Source organism: Drosophila yakuba, unplaced genomic scaffold, assembly GCF_016746365.2.
Source record: "Drosophila yakuba strain Tai18E2 unplaced genomic scaffold, Prin_Dyak_Tai18E2_2.1 Segkk5_quiver_pilon_scaf, whole genome shotgun sequence".
Lineage (NCBI taxonomy): Eukaryota > Metazoa > Arthropoda > Insecta > Diptera > Drosophilidae > Drosophila > Drosophila yakuba.
The window spans coordinates 261,021-280,571 of NW_025048824.1; the positions used below are offsets into that span (position 1 = coordinate 261,021).

Sequence of the window (19,551 nt, forward strand, 5' to 3'; positions counted from 1 at the left end):
CGCAGTGTCGTCGGCGAAGGTGGATGTTGTTAGTCGGTCACTCGTGGGAATATCTGCTGTGTAAAGGACGAATAAAGTTGGCCCAAGTGCGCTACCTTGTGGGACCCCAGCCTCGATAGTGTAGCTGACGGAAATTGTTGTGTTACATCTTACTGCGAAGGCTCCATTGTAGAGGTAGGATTCAAGGAGTTTAGGAGTGTACCCGGGCAAGTGTGTTTTAATTTTATGCATGAGACCTTTGAGCCAGACGCGGTCGAATGCTTGAGATACGTCGAGAAATATCGCGCTGCAATATTCCCTATGTTCGAAGGCTGTGCGAATTTCTGATGTTATTCTGTTTACTTGCTCTATAGTTCCGTGTTTTTCTCTGAAGCTAAATTGATGGGCTGGGATAATGTTGTGGGAGCCCCCATATATGGTATTATGCGCGTTAGAAGGCATTTTTCGAATAATTTGGAACTTATTGGTCTGTAAGATGACGGAATCGTGTGATCTTTTCCGGGCTTCGGTATCATTATAATAATTGATTTTTTCCATTTCCTTGGATAGTAGCCGAGACTTATGATTCCATTGAAGAGATTACAGACGACCTTAATGGCACAGTACGGAAGTTCCATTATCATTTTTGTAGTTATTAGGTCACCGCCTGGAGCCTTTTTTGGTTTTAGCTCCCTGATGACTTTTGTGATCTCGTTCGGCTGAAATGTAGTTGGCGTGGATTCAGTTTCGAGGTGGATTTGCGGAGGAACATAATCATTAGCTGCAGGGTAAACCTTAAAGATAGATGCCGAAAGCTGTGTCAACGCTATTATATCTTTCGTATCGTTATTCGGAGTACCAGATCGCATTATCGCCGACCAGGGCAGATGTTTTACTAGCTCTTAGTTTTTAGAGTTTTGCGCATTACAGAAAGTTCAACTTCACTTGATTGCTACGGAAATGAGCCGCGCAAATGGGCAAGTGGAACGGGTCATGAGCATACTGAACAATTTTTTGTCAGTGGTAGAGTCAAGTCAACGATCGTGGCAGGATGCACTGAAGTGTACAATTTCTCGTTCCACTTGATTGGTAAACAGGCTTGACCCCTTGGGTTAGTTCCCCCATGTGAGACCGAATGCGAAATAGATTTGACAACTGTTAGAGCGCATGCGACAGAAAATATGAATTCCTTAGCGTCTTATGACAAATCCGGGTTTGATAGCAGTAAGGCAGCCGTTGACAAACACCACGTAGGTTACTATGTGATATTGAAAAATGAAGAAAGACACCAAACCAAGCTAGATCCAGGGGACCGTTTTTGGTAACTGAAGTGTTAGAGGGTGACAGGTATACGCTAAAGTCGTTGACGAGTAACCGATCGTTCAAGTATTGTCATGAAGATATACGAAAAATGCCGGATGCGGAAATGCCTAATGAGTTAAACGAGAATATAGAGAAATAGCTGAAATATAGAAATAGTTGAATAAAGAAAAAATCCCGCCAATGAGTTCTTTTGGGAACGAGAGATATCCGTCTAGGTGAGACGATGAAACTGAATCTGAATTTATCTCGGCAACAGAAAAAAGAAATGCACATAATAAAGTCAAATCAATGAAATTAAATAGTATTGAGAAGTGATGAAAGTATGTGATCTTGATTTCGGTATCAAAAGCTTACACGAAGACGTGTAAATGTCAGAATGCCCGTGTCGGGGCGAAAATAATGTGTGTGCGCGTAGTCGCTATTTACTTCTTCTCCATGGTTTTTCTGCTATTATGCGTGTTCCTATTTATTGTCAATGTGTGAGGATGAATAGATGAATTATTTATAAGTATTCTGCTAGAATAAGAGCGATAGAGCTGTTGCTGAACTTGGCCACTTGCGCTGCTTTGGTAGAATAAGAAAGCGACATACTGAAAAGGGAATGCCAAAATTGAGAAGACAAAAAGCGGTCTGCACGAAACTGCACATTAATCGTTGAGAAGCCAAAGTAGACGCAAGTGGACTCGTTGAATGCGCTCAGCTTTATAAATTGCGTAGTGTAGATCATTCTGAGTTACGCCGATATGGACGAACGGACGGACGACGAGGCTCCTGACATTAATAACCCGACATATTCATCCCATACATCCCGTATGTACATACATATGTACACAATTATATGTCGACGCAATTCTAACTCCGCGAATTAGCAAAGTTAAAAGTGAAATTGTGTGGTGAGAAAAAAGGCATAATTAATATCGGCCAACTGGTGTGCACTGTCTTCGGGAAGTCCCTTGTTCGCGTTTGCTATATTTTTATACCCGTTACTCGTAAGGTAAAAGGGTATACTAGATTCGTTGAAAAGTATGTCACAGGCAGAAGGAAGCGTTTCCGACCATATGAAGTATATAAGTTAACGACTTGCTTACGCCTCTCCCCACTACACTCCCCTCCAGTACATTGCAATGACCGCCGCCACAACTACAATAGTGCTTGCGCTGCACATATTTGTTATTGTGAGCGGATATTGCGAAACGGGAGTCAACGCCAACTATACGCGCACCGCACCCCCCTCGCGTATCGCAGAGCTGGTCATCGCTCTACAATTGGGGCATTTCCTGCCCCATTCACCACTGCCGCCCCCCCCACCAACGTCGACACTACTCCAACGATCCGCAGTGTCAGCATATTGCCGCCAACAGTGTACAGATTGCTGGGCCGGCGCTGCGGCAGCAACAAGAGTCACGTTGTGCCGGATCAGCAGTCTTCGGCCAAGACGAGGCATCACGCTGTCCGCTGAGCGAGCAAGCGGGTAATTCTAATTCTGGACCGGAACTATACAGTCGAGTCTTATAAAACCTAAAATTAACTTACAAATAACAGCCACCTTTATAACGTTCAACACCCACTGTTTTAATTATGTCCCTTAGGTAATGGTAACCCCTAAGATGGTTTACCTTAACTGGCGCCCGAACAGCTGACAACGCCCGGCTAGGTGGCTATGGCGTAAAATTAAAACGCGAAATGTATAGTGATGGTGAAGTGAAGGAATTTGTGCTGCGTGTGATAGAATTAAAAAAATAATAATAATATAAAGCAATTACCCGCAACCGTGAGACGATGCGTCTACCACGGGGCGTAAAAATGTTGCATACAAGTAAACAAGTAAAACGAAACAAATGTGCGAAAGAATGTGCAAACGAATTAAACAAAAATAATGTCCAAAAAATGCTAAGAGTAATTACCCGCTATCGTGTGACGCTGCGTAACCTACGAAGCGCAAAAATATTGCAAGCAAAGAGAAAACGAAAGTGACAAAATACGGTGTAGCTGTGTGAATAATAAAACAACAACCCGCTGCGGGGGCGCTACGCCCATTTCGAGCGCAAAAGTTGTATCATTCTTTTTCTTCTTTTTTCTTTTTCACTCTGCATTACTAAAATGTATTTTTTTCTTGTTCCAACAGAACCTTCATGCTGTAAGGGTATTCGATATAACAACATCAACACTAAACAAATAACACAGGGGTGAGTGAAATATTCCATTTCCTTATTTACCACATTGGTTGTGCTGATATCGCATAACAAACAAATTAATATAATATACAAAAAAAAAAAAAACAACAACAACAAAATTTTTTTTTTATTTTTATTATTTTGAAAATTGAATTTTTTGAAGTTTTTGTTGAAGTTCGGTTTTGGCATGAAGAAATAGAAGACACTTTGGCCAAACTTAATGACTCACTCAATAGCCTGGTCAACGTAGTGTCCGGCGTTAAAGAGGAGATAAAAATGTTAGCGATATGGTGACTCTGCTAGAAGGGGATACTGCAAACCGAAACCCAGCGAGCAACCAACCAGTGCCTTTGGCCCGCGCTCGCAATGAGCCCTACCAACAGCCGAGTGTCCCAAGATTTTCAGGCCCGTTCCAGCCTCAAACTAGACCACCCTTTAGGCCTGCTTTTACCCCACCGTCGGGCAGGTTTCCCCAAAATTCCCATAGGTCTCAAGGCCAGTCTTACCAGTCAGGATACTCAAACAATAAAAGAAGTTCGGAAGGCGGCAACCCGTTCCAGAAGGCACAGAGACTGTATCGTATGGAATCAACAGCAATCTCGCCAGCCCCCGAAGATTGACAAAATTCTTCACGCGAGGCATATTATGACCACGCAGGTGAAGACACCGAAGAAACTCACAACTACCCGTTGTACCGGGGGGTCGAGATAGGTGCTGACACAACAGCTGAGGGTGCGGGGGAGGAAGAGTCAAATTTTATGACCACCGCCTCTCCAGTGTACCATACATAGAGTATGGGACTGGAGTAGGGGCTAAGTTGCACTTCCTTATAGACACCGGTGCAAATAAAAACTTCATTAGCCCCAAAATTGCCACCGGTTCGAAACCCCTTCGCACTCCTTTTGATGTCCAGTCCGCCGCGGGCACATTGAGAATTACCCATAGCCTTGAAGGAAAATATTTCTAAGAATTAGGCAACAATACGACCACCACCTTTTTTGTCCTTCCAAGTTTGCGTTCCTTCGATGGGATCATTGGCGATGATACCCTGAAGGCAGTTAATGCCCTCATTAATAGAAGCCACAATTGCTTTATTATATCACCGTAAAGATACCACTTTTGGCAAAGGAATCTTCCAATGCTCACCCGCTACTGGATGCAGAACACCCGCAAGCGGTGAGCCAAACTCTAAACAACCTGGTCGAAGAATATTCGAGCCTCTTTGAGCCATTGTCCTCAGGGAAACCGTTAATACAAGTGTTAGTGCCGAAATTCGTACGAGAACCGAAGATCCGGTTTACACAAAAAGTTACCCCTACCCGGCCAATATGAGGCCTGAAGTGGAAAAACAGGTCAATGAACTTCTAGATGAAGGAATTATAAGACCTCCAAAAAGCCCTTTCAATTCGCCAATCTGGGTGGTGCCGAAAAAGCCTAAGCCAAGCGGAGCCATACCGGATGGTCATTGATATTAAACGTGTGAATGCTATAACAATTTGACATCTGGCTTCCACCAGATACACATGAAAGAGTCTGACACCGCGAAAACAGCTTTCTCTACTTTAAACGGAAAGTACGAGTTCCTGCGGTTGCCTTTCGGTTTGAAGAATGCCCCAGCCATATTTCAGCGTATGATTGACGACGTCCTTCGAGAATACATTGGCAAGATATGCTATGTGTACATTGACGACATAAAAGTCTTTAGCAGGGATTACGAAAGCCATTGGTCAAATCTCCGTGCAGTTTTCAACAATCTCAAAGAAGCTTACCTTCAGGTGAACCAAGAGAAAACTTAATTCTTGTCAAAAAAAGTTGAGTTCTTGGGTTACATAATTAGTGAAGAAGGTATTAGGGCAGATGAAAACAAGGTTAAAGCTATTACTAAAATGAAACCTCCCTCTAACCCTAAAGACCTGAAAAGTTTTTTGGGGATGACATCCTATTATAGGGGGTTTATTAAGGATTACGCCAAGATCGCAAAACCAATGACGAACATGACAAGGGACGAGGGGGCAAAGGTCAAAGCAAATCAGTCAAAACGAGTCCCCGTCGAATTCGATGAAGCGCCTTTGAGGGCCTTTGACGATTTAAAGAAAATTCTTTCCTCACCAGAAGTCTTAGCTTTCCCGGACTTACACAAACCTTTCCATTTGACAACCGACGCTTCCAATTTTGCAATTGGGGCCGTGCTTTCGCAAGAAGACCAAGGAAGGGACCGCCCTATTTCGTACATTTCCCGTTCACTGACGCGAACCGAGGAAATTTACGCTACGAATGAAAAAGAAATGCTCGCAATAATATGAGCATTGGACAACCTTTGGTTTTACCTTTACGGTGCGGCTACTATTAGAGTATATACTGACCACCAACCGCTCACGTCTGCACTAGGTAGTAGGAATTTCAACGCCAAAAGGTGGAAAGCAAGGATAGAAGAGTACAATTGTGAGTTAATCTCACAAACGTCGTTGCGGACGTCCTTTCTCGCATTGCACACGTTAATCCCTATCTGAACGTTCTCTCTGATAAAACTTCGGTTGCCGGTAGCGACTCGGACTCTATTGCAACAGTGCATAGCGCTTTGGAAGATGTGTCCCACTATATACCGCACGTCGAAGTTCCTATTAATGCCTACAGGAATCAATAAATATTTGAACGAAACCGACTTCAGTATTCGTGCACGTACCCGCATAGCGGATACATACGCCATTTCATTCCTCTTGGAGAACCCGAGTCGCGAGGTTTGGGCACTTCTTTACAGAAGTACTTGAAACCTGCAATAGTCAATGGGGTAAAGATTCCCGAATCATACCTCGAAGTCTTTCAACGTCTTTACTTTGAGGATTTTAAATTTTATAAAATCCGAAAAACGCAGAGATTAGTTACCGACATATCAGACACCGAGGAAATTTGCGAGTTAATTGAGAAAGAACATAGGAGAGCGCATAGAGGGGCATGGGAAATACGCTTACAAATATTGGAAAACTTTTATTTCCCTAGAATGACTAGTACAATACGCGCCCAGGTGGGTTCTTGTGAATGCTGCAAGACTTTTAAATACGAGCGCCACCCAAATAAGCCAAAAATACAACCGACCCCAATACCGAATTACCCATGTGAGATACTCCATATCGATGTATTCACATTGGAGAAAAAGGTATACCTAAGCTGCATTGATAAATTCAGCAAATTTGCCAAGCTCAGCAAAATCCCGCTCGAATATAAGGAGGGGGACAACATTTTTGTAGAAAATAAGCAGATTAAGACTAAGGAAAAGCCGAGGTTCAAATGCAAGGAAGTGCAAGAGAACAATAACGTAACAGTAAGAACCAGGTCGGGAAAAATTTTCCATAAGTCCCGACCTGAGAAATTCATAAATAATAATAATAAAAAAAAAAGAAAAAATTAAATAAATAAATGAAAATAAACAGAAAAAAATATATTCCTTTACATTATTATCAGAATAAGCACAACCGTGGTGACGGGTAGATAAAAACAAAAAATATACTCCTTTACATTATTATCAGAATAAGCACAACCGTGGTGACGGGAAGATGGGGTGTTTCACCCATAGAATCACACAAATCAAACAATAAATAATAAAAAACAACACACAAGATACACTTAGATTAAGAATTAATGAATTAAAATAATCATTACAAATTGTCTTTTCTGTAAGTTTAATTTCTGCATATGCAGTAAGCCCCGCACATGTTTATAAATACGAGGGGCCGGTGATTCCTTTGCAATACGGCGAAGTATGGAGAATCAACGGCGTCTTCAAACTAGCCCACCTCGTTGACCTCGCAAAGATGAACAGATTGGCCGAGGAAATTGCACGAGAAACGGTTGCTTTGGCGGATAGAAAAGCTGAAGCTCTGGTTGACTACTCCCTCTATACAGCCAATTAAGGAATCAACAGGCTTTCCGGACGAACGGGGCGCAAACAGGCCAGGCGACAGGGAATACCGGGCCCGAGATGGCATCGAAGCAATTAAGGATAAACACACGTCTGTTCGACGCGACACATGAGTCCATCGAACAACGTCATCGCAAGAGTGAATGCGGTGGACAGCGATTTGTACACCACTACGACAGTGCTACACATATCCATTATCTTAGCTAATCAAGTTTCCGAAGTTGTCAGAGCTTGCCAGTTGGCTAAAACCGGCATCGTCAATTCAAATCTGCTGGACCATGGCGAGAATGAGGCCATACTGATGGAAGTGGACAATTTGCCGTATAGAAATGCGATCAAGGCCATCGAATTCTTTCGGCCAACTATCATGACCAATGGAACCTTACTGCTCTATATACTGGCGTTTTCCAAGGTTGCGGTAGGAAACTACCGCCTTACGCACTTGTACGCGAAGATAAGCGAAGGAAAGCAGATTATATTGGAGCACCACAAGCTAGCTACAAGTTCGAGCGTAACTTATGCGGTTCTTGGAGATTGCCTTACCATCGGCAATATCACTGTTTGCCGGGAAGAAGAATTACAGAAACTGGAGAAGACTACTTGTATCCCAAGGTTGCTGAAAAGCGGTCAGGCCAGGTGTTCGTACCAAAGAAACAACCAACGGCTGATCAAACAAATCGACGCTGGGGTGCTCTACCTGACGAATCACAACGGAACTCTGGAAATGGCTACAAAGAACTACCATTTGACCGGTTCTTTTATCATCCAATTGAACAATGATAATGGTTGATGGCCAAAATTACTCTAGCTACTCGATCCGTCATCTCATGGCAATGCCGGCCGTACTAAGCCATGTAACGGCTAGCGACTACCAACTTTCTCTGGAGCATGTTCACGATGTGAGCTTGAGGAATTTGGAAAAGATGTCCAGCGTGACCGGGGAATTGGTAGCTTCCTTTCTTACCGAGGCGATACTTGCTCTCTCTATATTTTAAGTTTTTTATCTCCTATGGAGGAAGATGACGTCCACCCGGGGTTTACCCAGTGTCGATAACATTGCCGCGAATCTAGAGTCAGCAAGCCAACCAAAGCCAGACAAGGCTCATTGATCTGCGGGACGCAAATCTTGTGGTGGGGAGGAGTTAACGACTTGCGCAACAGAAAAAAGAAATACACATAATAAAGTCAAATTAATGAAATTAAATATTATTGAGAAGTGATGAAAGTATGTGATCTTGATCTCGGTATCAAAAGCTTACACGAAGACGTGTAAATGTCAGAATGGCCGTGTCGGGGCGAAAATAATGTGTATGCGCGTAGTCGGTATTTACCTCTTCTCCATGTTCTTTCTGCTATTATGCGTGTTCCTATTTATTGTAAATTTGTGAGCATGGATAGATGAATTATCTATAAACGGGACTCTGCTAGAATAAGAGCGATAGAGCTGTTGCTGAACTTGGCCACTTGCGCTGCTTTGGTGGAGTATGAAAGCGACATAATGAAAAAGGAATGCCAAAATTAAGAAGACAAAAAGCAGTCTGTACGAAACTGCACATTAATCGTTGAGATGCCAAAGACGCAATTGGACTCGTTAAATGTGCTCAGCTTTATAAATTGCGTAGTGTAGATCATTATGAGTGACGCCGTCCTTTCTTGTTTGTTCTCATCTTAGTGTGTGCCATTTTTTTGTCCTTTTACATACATTAAATACAGTCCACTTCTCGATGCTTTACTGTGCCCTTACATATGCATGCATGCCCATATTCCATATAAGGTATGCGGAATGAAATACGAACAAAATTAAACATGTTCGCAATAATTTCCAAGGATTAGCGGAGAAGAACAGAACACATGACAATTAACGGTACTATTCCAGCTTGCAACGCAATAAATATTAGCTTTCTAGAAAATCAGTAGTCGTGTTAATGTCTCAGAGCACAGCAGAGAGTCGAAATTTAATTTGCACATATTGTGCAAATAACCCAACTCAGCCAAAAAATTCAATTTTTCATTACTTTTCGGCTATGGGCTTCAAAAAAACTTTTATTTATAAAATTATTTCGGATATTCAGAGTAGAAAAAGAATGGATAGAGCCCCTGGGTCTGGAAAAAAGTGTCCATTACAGCAGTCTCAAGTTAGAGCCAAATTACAGGTTGAAATTGAGGGTCGCACAGCAAAATCGTATCGTGCGCTTGCCAAAAAATACAATGTCTGCGACAAAACAATAGAAAAGTACATTCAAAAATTGGGAGTGATGAAATGTTCTAAAAAACCTGTTCCTAAAGTCTCAGATGCCCAGAGAGAGACTATTAAACTTCGGCTGCGTGCGCTTACTAGAAATTTGTTCTCTGCAAGTAGTTCAAAGGTTTGCATAATGGATGATGAGACATATTTCACAGTGGAGGGCCATGAAGGGACTCCAAAATACTACTTTAAGCTGCCTAATACTAGACCACCAGAATGTGTTACTCAAATTACAAAAACAAAGTTTTCAAAAAAGGTTTTACTGTGGCTGGCCATTAGTGAACGTGGAATACGCGATCCAGTGTTTTTTAAAGCAGGAATGAAAAAGAAATGCTCGCAATAATATGAGCATTGGACAACCTTTGGTTTTACCTTTACGGTGCGGCTACTATTAGAGTATATACTGACCACCAACCGCTCACGTCTGCACTAGGTAGTAGGAATTTCAACGCCAAAAGGTGGAAAGCAAGGATAGAAGAGTACAATTGTGAGTTAATCTCACAAACGTCGTTGCGGACGTCCTTTCTCGCATTGCACACGTTAATCCCTATCTGAACGTTCTCTCTGATAAAACTTCGGTTGCCGGTAGCGACTCGGACTCTATTGCAACAGTGCATAGCGCTTTGGAAGATGTGTCCCACTATATACCGCACGTCGAAGTTCCTATTAATGCCTACAGGAATCAATAAATATTTGAACGAAACCGACTTCAGTATTCGTGCACGTACCCGCATAGCGGATACATACGCCATTTCATTCCTCTTGGAGAACCCAAGTACTTGAAACCTGCAATAGTCAATGGGGTAAAGATTCCCGAATCATACCTCGAAGTCTTTCAACGTCTTTACTCCAAAATACTACTCCAAAATACTACTTTAAGCTGCCTAATACTAGACCACCAGAATGTGTTACTCAAATTACAAAAACAAAGTTTTCAAAAAAGGTTTTACTGTGGCTGGCCATTAGTGAACGTGGAATACGCGATCCAGTGTTTTTTAAAGCAGGATTAGCGGTGAATGCGCAGATTTATAAGGACAAATGTTTTCCGGTTGTTAAAAAATTTATTAATAAATATCATGCAAATGGTAATACAGTGCTTTGGCCTGATTTGGCGTTTGCTCATTATGCTAAAACAACACAGGAGGGTCTTGATCATTTGAGCATTGAGTTTGTGCCTAAGGCGCAAAATCCTCCAAATGTGACTCAGCTAAAGCCAATTGAAAAGTATTGGGCAAATTTGAAAAGAAATGTTTACAGCAAGGATTATAACCCGAAAAACATAGACTGTTTAATATTAAAAATCAAAAGAGAGCTTGGTAGAATGGATACAAAGGGAATTCAGGAGGCTATGCGAAATGTTCCCGAAAATCTAAGGAAAGCTGCTTGCTACGGTCATGAATATTTTTTGTAATATAGCTTAAAGTCTAATAAAAAACATATACAAAATATAAGTGGCTCTGTCTTGAAATAAATTTGCTATTTATATAACAACACGTGTTCGTATTTCATTCCGCATTCCTTATATATTATCTGGCATTTTTCCTGGAACTAACCTCCGCTAATAAATTATTTAATAACGATTAAATATATTTAATAAATCAATTTAAAAAAAAAATAATAAATTATTAAAAAACAAATTAATATAAATACAAACTAAAAGCGAGACAAAAACAACAACATTATTACAAATCCATAAGGGCGGGACTGCGATTGTTTTTTGGTCCAGTTTCTATTTAATCGCTGCAGAGGCCTCGGTGTTGTTGTTGTTTGTTCTCCCCCTATCTTACGTCCCTTACGCACATACGGCATAACAGCCAAGGTTTTAATTCCACCGTTCCGGCTTCGCAATAATTTAGTTTGAGAATAAGTGAATTTTTGCGATTACTATTTTCTGAGTTATTAATTAATTATTTTTGAATTACGGGACAAGATCAACCTTTCGTGGACCTAATTCGGTTTTCTGACCCAACCGAATATAAGAAAGCTCAACGTCCGAGCAACGAAATATTAATATTTGTATTCACATAAGAGAGATCATTGAGATCTCGGATCTTCTTGCCTAGACTACCGTTTTCAATTCTGTTGTCCATTCGGCATAGGTCACCATCCGCCCGCGCAACTTTCACCAGTTTCGGATCCGCTCCGGAGCCGCGCGCACATTTATTCGTGTGCCACACAGGTCGTGTCTTCGTAGTTCGCCGCGCCGGCGAGTATATTTTTTTGCCCGTTGGTTTGTAGGATTTAAGTTATTTGTGGGCAAGCGTTTTCTAAACCCTTTTTTCCGCTTCTTCCGCCGTTCTAAAATAACCCAGTTGTTTCAACCGGCTTTACATGCCATTTGGATGTTTACGTAATTCGTCTCTTCTTTCGGCGACGACAAGCTGGTCGCGCCAAGAACATTAGTGTGACCGTCTAGCCGCTTCTTCCTATGCACCCGTTGCCCAAGTCAGGTGACGAGCCCTGATCAGCAGACGTCGACTCTGAGAATGCTCACGGGAGGCGACAAGAAGCCGCATACGATCTTTTCGGTCCGCTTGGACAGGTCCCAATCCGGATCTCCGAGGCCGTCTCAATTAAAAGCAAAGGCTACCATTCAAATTGCAAAAAACGACGAATTTGTCTGCCGAGGATCCCGACACCTTCACAGTGGTGCAATCCAAATACAGCTACTGTTATTCCGTCTTTTTGAGGTGTGTTGCCAATCTTCAGGAGATAATAGAAAAGGCGGCAGTCCAGTCCACTCAGGCTTCCGTCAGTTTTCCCACACCCTCGACGCAGGGTGTCGTCTACCGCCAGTGGACACCGAAGTTTTCGCTGGTGATATTCTTCGGTGGCCCACATTCCGAGACCTTTTCACCACGCTATATATACAAAATCCCCGTTTCACACCGGTAAAACGGTTGTTTCACACCGGTGAAACGGTTGTTTCACACCGGTGAAACGGTTGTTTCACCTACTTGCCAAGACGAGTGGCGATGCACACGTGATTTTGTCAAAGGCACCGGTGACGAAGGAAGGGTTTAGTTCAGCGTGGCGAGGCCTTACGGATCGCTATGAAAATAGACGCTTGTTGGTTAACAGAGACTTGAAGATTTTACACAGCCTCCCAATTGTCCACCAAAAGTCGAGGACTGCCTTAAGAGACTTACAGAGCACAATTCAATGTTAATGTGAGGGGCCACTGTATCGTCTCTGCGCACAGAGCTTTCGCTCTCGTACGCGCTCGCCCCTCTTGTCCGCACTTACGCTCTCGCTCTCATCCGAGCTCGTGCTCTCCGAGCTCCGCGGTCGGCCGCTGTCGATCACCCCAGCCCAATTTAGCGATGTAAAGCGGGTAAGAGCGCCGCTCTAGGTTTAAGCTACAAGTCAGTCTCATTTATGCATCACAACTCATGCGCACGACGCCCCCGCTTCTTTGTGCTTCTTCCACGCTTTTGCCACGCCTACTCTAACGCCCACAAGCCGCCAAAAAATGTCAGTGTGGAAATTTCTTCTTCGCACTTCCATCCCCCTGTGCCAAGAAGGCATGTACTTTTTCATAGATCACGGGTATTGCATCCTCTGAATTGCCAAAACGCGCCCGTACGTTAATGACTTAATGAATGACCGAATCACCGATTGGTTATCTAGCTGGTTTCAGGCTGTGGGATCACAAAACAGGCACTTCAAGTGGTCTAAAAAATTGGGAGCCAGAATTAAATAGTCGTCCATATGAACATAATCATTGCATCCCAACAACGGTATCCCCGGAACCGTGAATGCCGTGAACATTTTGCTTTTGTCCTTATGTTCGATTTGCCAGAACGCAAGCTTGAGATTGGGTTAAAGGTAAGGAATTTATTTTGAAGTGAACAGGGGCCTCTAGTACTTCCACGAGGACTCTGCAGTGGATACCGTTTTTAACAAGCCTGTTAGGTGCCTTCCCAGGATCGCCAGATTTGATGCACTTTACGGCAGCCACCTCCTCGCGTCTCTTAGATCGCCTTTTAAACCTTCCTCGAAACTAGCCGCATGTCATTTATTTCGAGTTCCGTGAAGATTTAATTTCGGACCTCTAAATAGCGTTATTTCGCTGGTAAGAACCTATCTTAGACTTACAGCTGCTTAATGCTGTCTCCACGATTACTTTGCTGGATTCTTGACTGGACGAATCCCTCTCGGTCTCGGATTGTCCATTCGGCCGCACCGCACTCGGAGCACTTCGGTGACACCGTGTCAGGTCATTCACAGCGATATTGCTACCGCTGGCGAATTGTGAGCAATGGCAAACAGCAAACTTAGTTTGAAATTTTTCTGAAAGTGATGAAGAAGCTGCTGTATACAAGAAATATAATGATAAAAACAAGAGAGAACGCTATTGTCGAATTCCCCAAAGATTTAATACCTGTTACTCAGCTAGTGGAAGTACAAAGGAGAAATTTGCAAGTTGACAGTTTTTAGTGGTTTGTGGGCCTTACAGCCAAAAAATTCAATTTTTCATTACTTTTCGGCTATGGGCTTCAAAAAAACTTTTATTTATAAAATTATTTCGGATATTCAGAGTAGAAAAAGAATGGATAGAGCCCCTGGGTCTGGAAAAAAGTGTCCATTACAGCAGTCTCAAGTTAGAGCCAAATTACAGGTTGAAATTGAGGGTCGCACAGCAAAATCGTATCGTGCGCTTGCCAAAAAATACAATGTCTGCGACAAAACAATAGAAAAGTACATTCAAAAATTGGGAGTGATGAAATGTTCTAAAAAACCTGTTCCTAAAGTCTCAGATGCCCAGAGAGAGACTATTAAACTTCGGCTGCGTGCGCTTACTAGAAATTTGTTCTCTGCAAGTAGTTCAAAGGATTGCATAATGGATGATGAGACATATTTCACAGTGGAGGGCCATGAAGGGACTCCAAAATACTACTTTAAAAAAAAAAAAAAAAAAAAAAAAAAAAAAAAAAAAAAAAAAAAAAAAAAAAAAAAAAAAAAAAAAAAAAAAAAAAAAAAAAAAAAAAAAAAAAAAAAAAAAAAAAAAAAAAAAAAAAAAAAAAAAAAAAAAAAAAAAAAAAAAAAAAAAAAAAAAAAAAAAAAAAAAAAAAAAAAAAACTCCAAAATACTACTTTAAGCTGCCTAATACTAGACCACCAGAATGTGTTACTCAAATTACAAAAACAAAGTTTTCAAAAAAGGTTTTACTGTGGTGCCATAGTTGACGTGGAATACGCGATCCAGTGTTTTTTAAAGCAGGATTAGCGGTGAATGCGCAGATTTATAAGGACAAATGTTTCCGGTTGTTAAAATTATTAATAAATATCATGCAAATGGTAATACAGTGCTTTGGCCTGATTTGGCGTTTGCTCATTATGCTAAAACAACACAGGAGGGTCTTGATCATTTGAGCATTGAGTTTGTGCCTAAGGCGCAAAATCCTCCAAATGTGACTCAGCTAAAGCCAATTGAAAAGTATTGGGCAAATTTGAAAAGAAATGTTTACAGCAAGGATTATAACCCGAAAAACATAGACTGTTTAATATTAAAAATCAAAAGAGAGCTTGGTAGAATGGATACAAAGGGAATTCAGGAGGCTATGCGAAATGTTCCCGAAAATCTAAGGAAAGCTGCTTGCTACGGTCATGAATATTTTTTGTAATATAGCTTAAAGTCTAATAAAAAACATATACAAAATATAAGTGGCTCTGTCTTGAAATAAATTTGCTATTTATATAACAACACGTGTTCGTATTTCATTCCGCATTCCTTATATATTATCTGGCATTTTTCCTGGAACTAACCTCCGCTAATAAATTATTTAATAACGATTAAATATATTTAATAAATCAATTTAAAAAAAATTAATAAATTATTAAAAAACAAATTAATATAAATACAAACTAAAAGCGAGACAAAAACAACAACATTATTACAAATCCATAAGGGCGGGACTGCGATTGTTTTTTGGTCCAGTTTCTATTTAATCGCTGCAGAGGCCTCGGTGTTGTTGTTGTTTGTTCTCCCCCTATCTTACGTCCCTTACGCACATACGGCATAACAGCCAAGGTTTTAATTCCACCGTTCCGGCTTCGCAATAATTTAGTTTGAGAATAAGTGAATTTTTGCGATTACTATTTTCTGAGTTATTAATTAATTATTTTTGAATTACGGGACAAGATCAACCTTTCGTGGACCTAATTCGGTTTTCTGACCCAACCGAATATAAGAAAGCTCAACGTCCGAGCAACGAAATATTAATATTTGTATTCACATAAGAGAGATCATTGAGATCTCGGATCTTCTTGCCTAGACTACCGTTTTCAATTCTGTTGTCCATTCGGCATAGGTCACCATCCGCCCGCGCAACTTTCACCAGTTTCGGATCCGCTCCGGAGCCGCGCGCACATTTATTCGTGTGCCACACAGGTCGTGTCTTCGTAGTTCGCCGCGCCGGCGAGTATATTTTTTTGCCCGTTGGTTTGTAGGATTTAAGTTATTTGTGGGCAAGCGTTTTCTAAACCCTTTTTTCCGCTTCTTCCGCCGTTCTAAAATAACCCAGTTGTTTCAACCGGCTTTACATGCCATTTGGATGTTTACGTAATTCGTCTCTTCTTTCGGCGACGACAAGCTGGTCGCGCCAAGAACATTAGTGTGACCGTCTAGCCGCTTCTTCCTATGCACCCGTTGCCCAAGTCAGGTGACGAGCCCTGATCAGCAGACGTCGACTCTGAGAATGCTCACGGGAGGCGACAAGAAGCCGCATACGATCTTTTCGGTCCGCTTGGACAGGTCCCAATCCGGATCTCCGAGGCCGTCTCAATTAAAAGCAAAGGCTACCATTCAAATTGCAAAAAACGACGAATTTGTCTGCCGAGGATCCCGACACCTTCACAGTGGTGCAATCCAAATACAGCTACTGTTATTCCGTCTTTTTGAGGTGTGTTGCCAATCTTCAGGAGATAATAGAAAAGGCGGCAGTCCAGTCCACTCAGGCTTCCGTCAGTTTTCCCACACCCTCGACGCAGGGTGTCGTCTACCGCCAGTGGACACCGAAGTTTTCGCTGGTGATATTCTTCGGTGGCCCACATTCCGAGACCTTTTCACCACGCTATATATACAAAATCCCCGTTTCACACCGGTAAAACGGTTGTTTCACACCGGTGAAACGGTTGTTTCACACCGGTGAAACGGTTGTTTCACCTACTTGCCAAGACGAGTGGCGATGCACACGTGATTTTGTCAAAGGCACCGGTGACGAAGGAAGGGTTTAGTTCAGCGTGGCGAGGCCTTACGGATCGCTATGAAAATAGACGCTTGTTGGTTAACAGAGACTTGAAGATTTTACACAGCCTCCCAATTGTCCACCAAAAGTCGAGGACTGCCTTAAGAGACTTACAGAGCACAATTCAATGTTAATGTGAGGGGCCACTGTATCGTCTCTGCGCACAGAGCTTTCGCTCTCGTACGCGCTCGCCCCTCTTGTCCGCACTTACGCTCTCGCTCTCATCCGAGCTCGTGCTCTCCGAGCTCCGCGGTCGGCCGCTGTCGATCACCCCAGCCCAATTTAGCGATGTAAAGCGGGTAAGAGCGCCGCTCTAGGTTTAAGCTACAAGTCAGTCTCATTTATGCATCACAACTCATGCGCACGACGCCCCCGCTTCTTTGTGCTTCTTCCACGCTTTTGCCACGCCTACTCTAACGCCCACAAGCCGCCAAAAAATGTCAGTGTGGAAATTTCTTCTTCGCACTTCCATCCCCCTGTGCCAAGAAGGCATGTACTTTTTCATAGATCACGGGTATTGCATCCTCTGAATTGCCAAAACGCGCCCGTACGTTAATGACTTAATGAATGACCGAATCACCGATTGGTTATCTAGCTGGTTTCAGGCTGTGGGATCACAAAACAGGCACTTCAAGTGGTCTAAAAAATTGGGAGCCAGAATTAAATAGTCGTCCATATGAACATAATCATTGCATCCCAACAACGGTATCCCCGGAACCGTGAATGCCGTGAACATTTTGCTTTTGTCCTTATGTTCGATTTGCCAGAACGCAAGCTTGAGATTGGGTTAAAGGTAAGGAATTTATTTTGAAGTGAACAGGGGCCTCTAGTACTTCCACGAGGACTCTGCAGTGGATACCGTTTTTAACAAGCCTGTTAGGTGCCTTCCCAGGATCGCCAGATTTGATGCACTTTACGGCAGCCACCTCCTCGCGTCTCTTAGATCGCCTTTTAAACCTTCCTCGAAACTAGCCGCATGTCATTTATTTCGAGTTCCGTGAAGATTTAATTTCGGACCTCTAATAAATAGCGTTATTTCGCTGGTAAGAACCTATCTTAGACTTACAGCTGCTTAATGCTGTCTCCACGATTACTTTTCTGGATTCTTGACTGGACGAATCCCTCTCGGTCTCGGATTGTCCATTCGGCCGCACCGCACTCGGAGCACTTCGGTGACACCGTGTCAGGTCATTCACAGCGATATTGCTACCGCTGGCGAATTGTGAGCAATGGCAAACAGCAAACTTAGTTTGAAATTTTTCTGAAAGTGATGAAGAAGCTGCTGTATACAAGAAATATAATGATAAAAACAAGAGAGAACGCTATTGTCGAATTCCCCAAAGATTTAATACCTGTTACTCAGCTAGTGGAAGTACAAAGGAGAAATTTGCAAGTTGACAGTTTTTAGTGGTTTGTGGGCCTTACAGCAAATCGAGAGAAATTAACAAAACTAATAGAAAAATGAGTGTGGGCGTGGCAGCTTGGGCGGTTTGTGGGTGTAATAGTGGGCATGGCAACATGAATCGACAAACTTGCTCTACGTCTGTCTCTGGATTCTGCATGTTGAATCGCAACTTTCTAGCTATTATAGTTCCTAAGATCTCGACGTTCGTACGGACAGACGAACTGACAGACCGAAATGGCCAGAGCTCATGCTTATCCTTTCAATGGCGGTGCCGCTAGCTCGACGTCTCACAACACTAAGCATCTATGATCTCTAATAACCGAAAACGAAAAAAATTAAACAAAAGAATAAATTACTAACAAAAGACGAACAAAAATTTATATTGGCTCTAGACATTGTGAGCTTGCGCACCCACCCAACATAGGATTCCAGGGGACTATGACTGCTTCATCACCTCTACGGTGAAAACTCATCGCCAAGAGTAGCGTAGCTGGTAACGGCTGTTGGAAGGATCTGCGATTCCTTACGGAATATCCAGGAATTCAATTGGAGTCCGGGGAGGTTGCCCCGGAGGAAACCTAATCGGACGTACACTGCGCTCAGCTACTCGGACCGGCGGTATAGGGATCGCCTTTATGTGAGACCCCGGTAACTCTTTGGACAAATGCGTAAGTAAACAATTTTATGTGACTAAATTTTCTAACTCACAGATTTTATTTTAACCGTACAAATTGATCAATAAACGTTGCCTCAGTTACAGGCCATTTAAGAGTAGTCCCTGAGCGAAATCCCCAAAGAGGGGAGCCATTAAAAACTTTGGCTTATCATGCTACCTATCTATAAAATCCCTTCATCATCGTTTGATGTAACACCAACCAAAGATTTCGAGAAGTGCTACGCGAACTTTTAGCAGAACAATAAAAAAAATTGGTAGCTTTGGAGGACGACAGGCACTGATGTAGGCTAGCGGCCTTAACCACCCTTGTTTTCACATACCTACGGGCGAGCTAGGCGAGTGATCACTATAATCACTTGGCTTGATGTAAAGGCAAAAGTCTTCCTGTCCTGGGTTGGAGAGTTTTGTGCGTGCTTGCTTGTTATAGCTCTGACGACTCATCTCACTAGCACTCTCTGAACTGTGGCGTGGATGATCCTTCGCCTGCATCCTTGCCATCATCATGGTCGCACAGAGACCTCAGCTGTCTGTATAGCTTGTATCTGGCACTATTCAGGATCATGTGATGGCCAAATTTGCTAAAG

At 42.5% G+C, this 19,551-nt stretch overlaps 1 protein-coding gene across 5 annotated transcripts in view; it reads right to left on the bottom strand.

Annotated features, from left to right (window-relative positions):
- Positions 1 to 17,662: 17,662 nt before the first annotated feature.
- LOC6539975 (DEAD-box helicase Dbp80) overlaps positions 17,663 to 19,551 on the bottom strand; it is a 221,905-nt gene continuing 220,016 nt past the window's right edge. For all 5 annotated transcript variants that reach the window (XM_039377371.2, XM_039377372.1, XM_039377373.1 and 2 more), the window contains exon 12: positions 17,663 to 18,147. In XM_039377371.2, the coding sequence (XP_039233305.1) occupies positions 17,906 to 18,147 (242 nt within the window). In that variant the 3' untranslated portion in view covers positions 17,663 to 17,905. The remainder of the gene's footprint in view (positions 18,148 to 19,551) is intronic.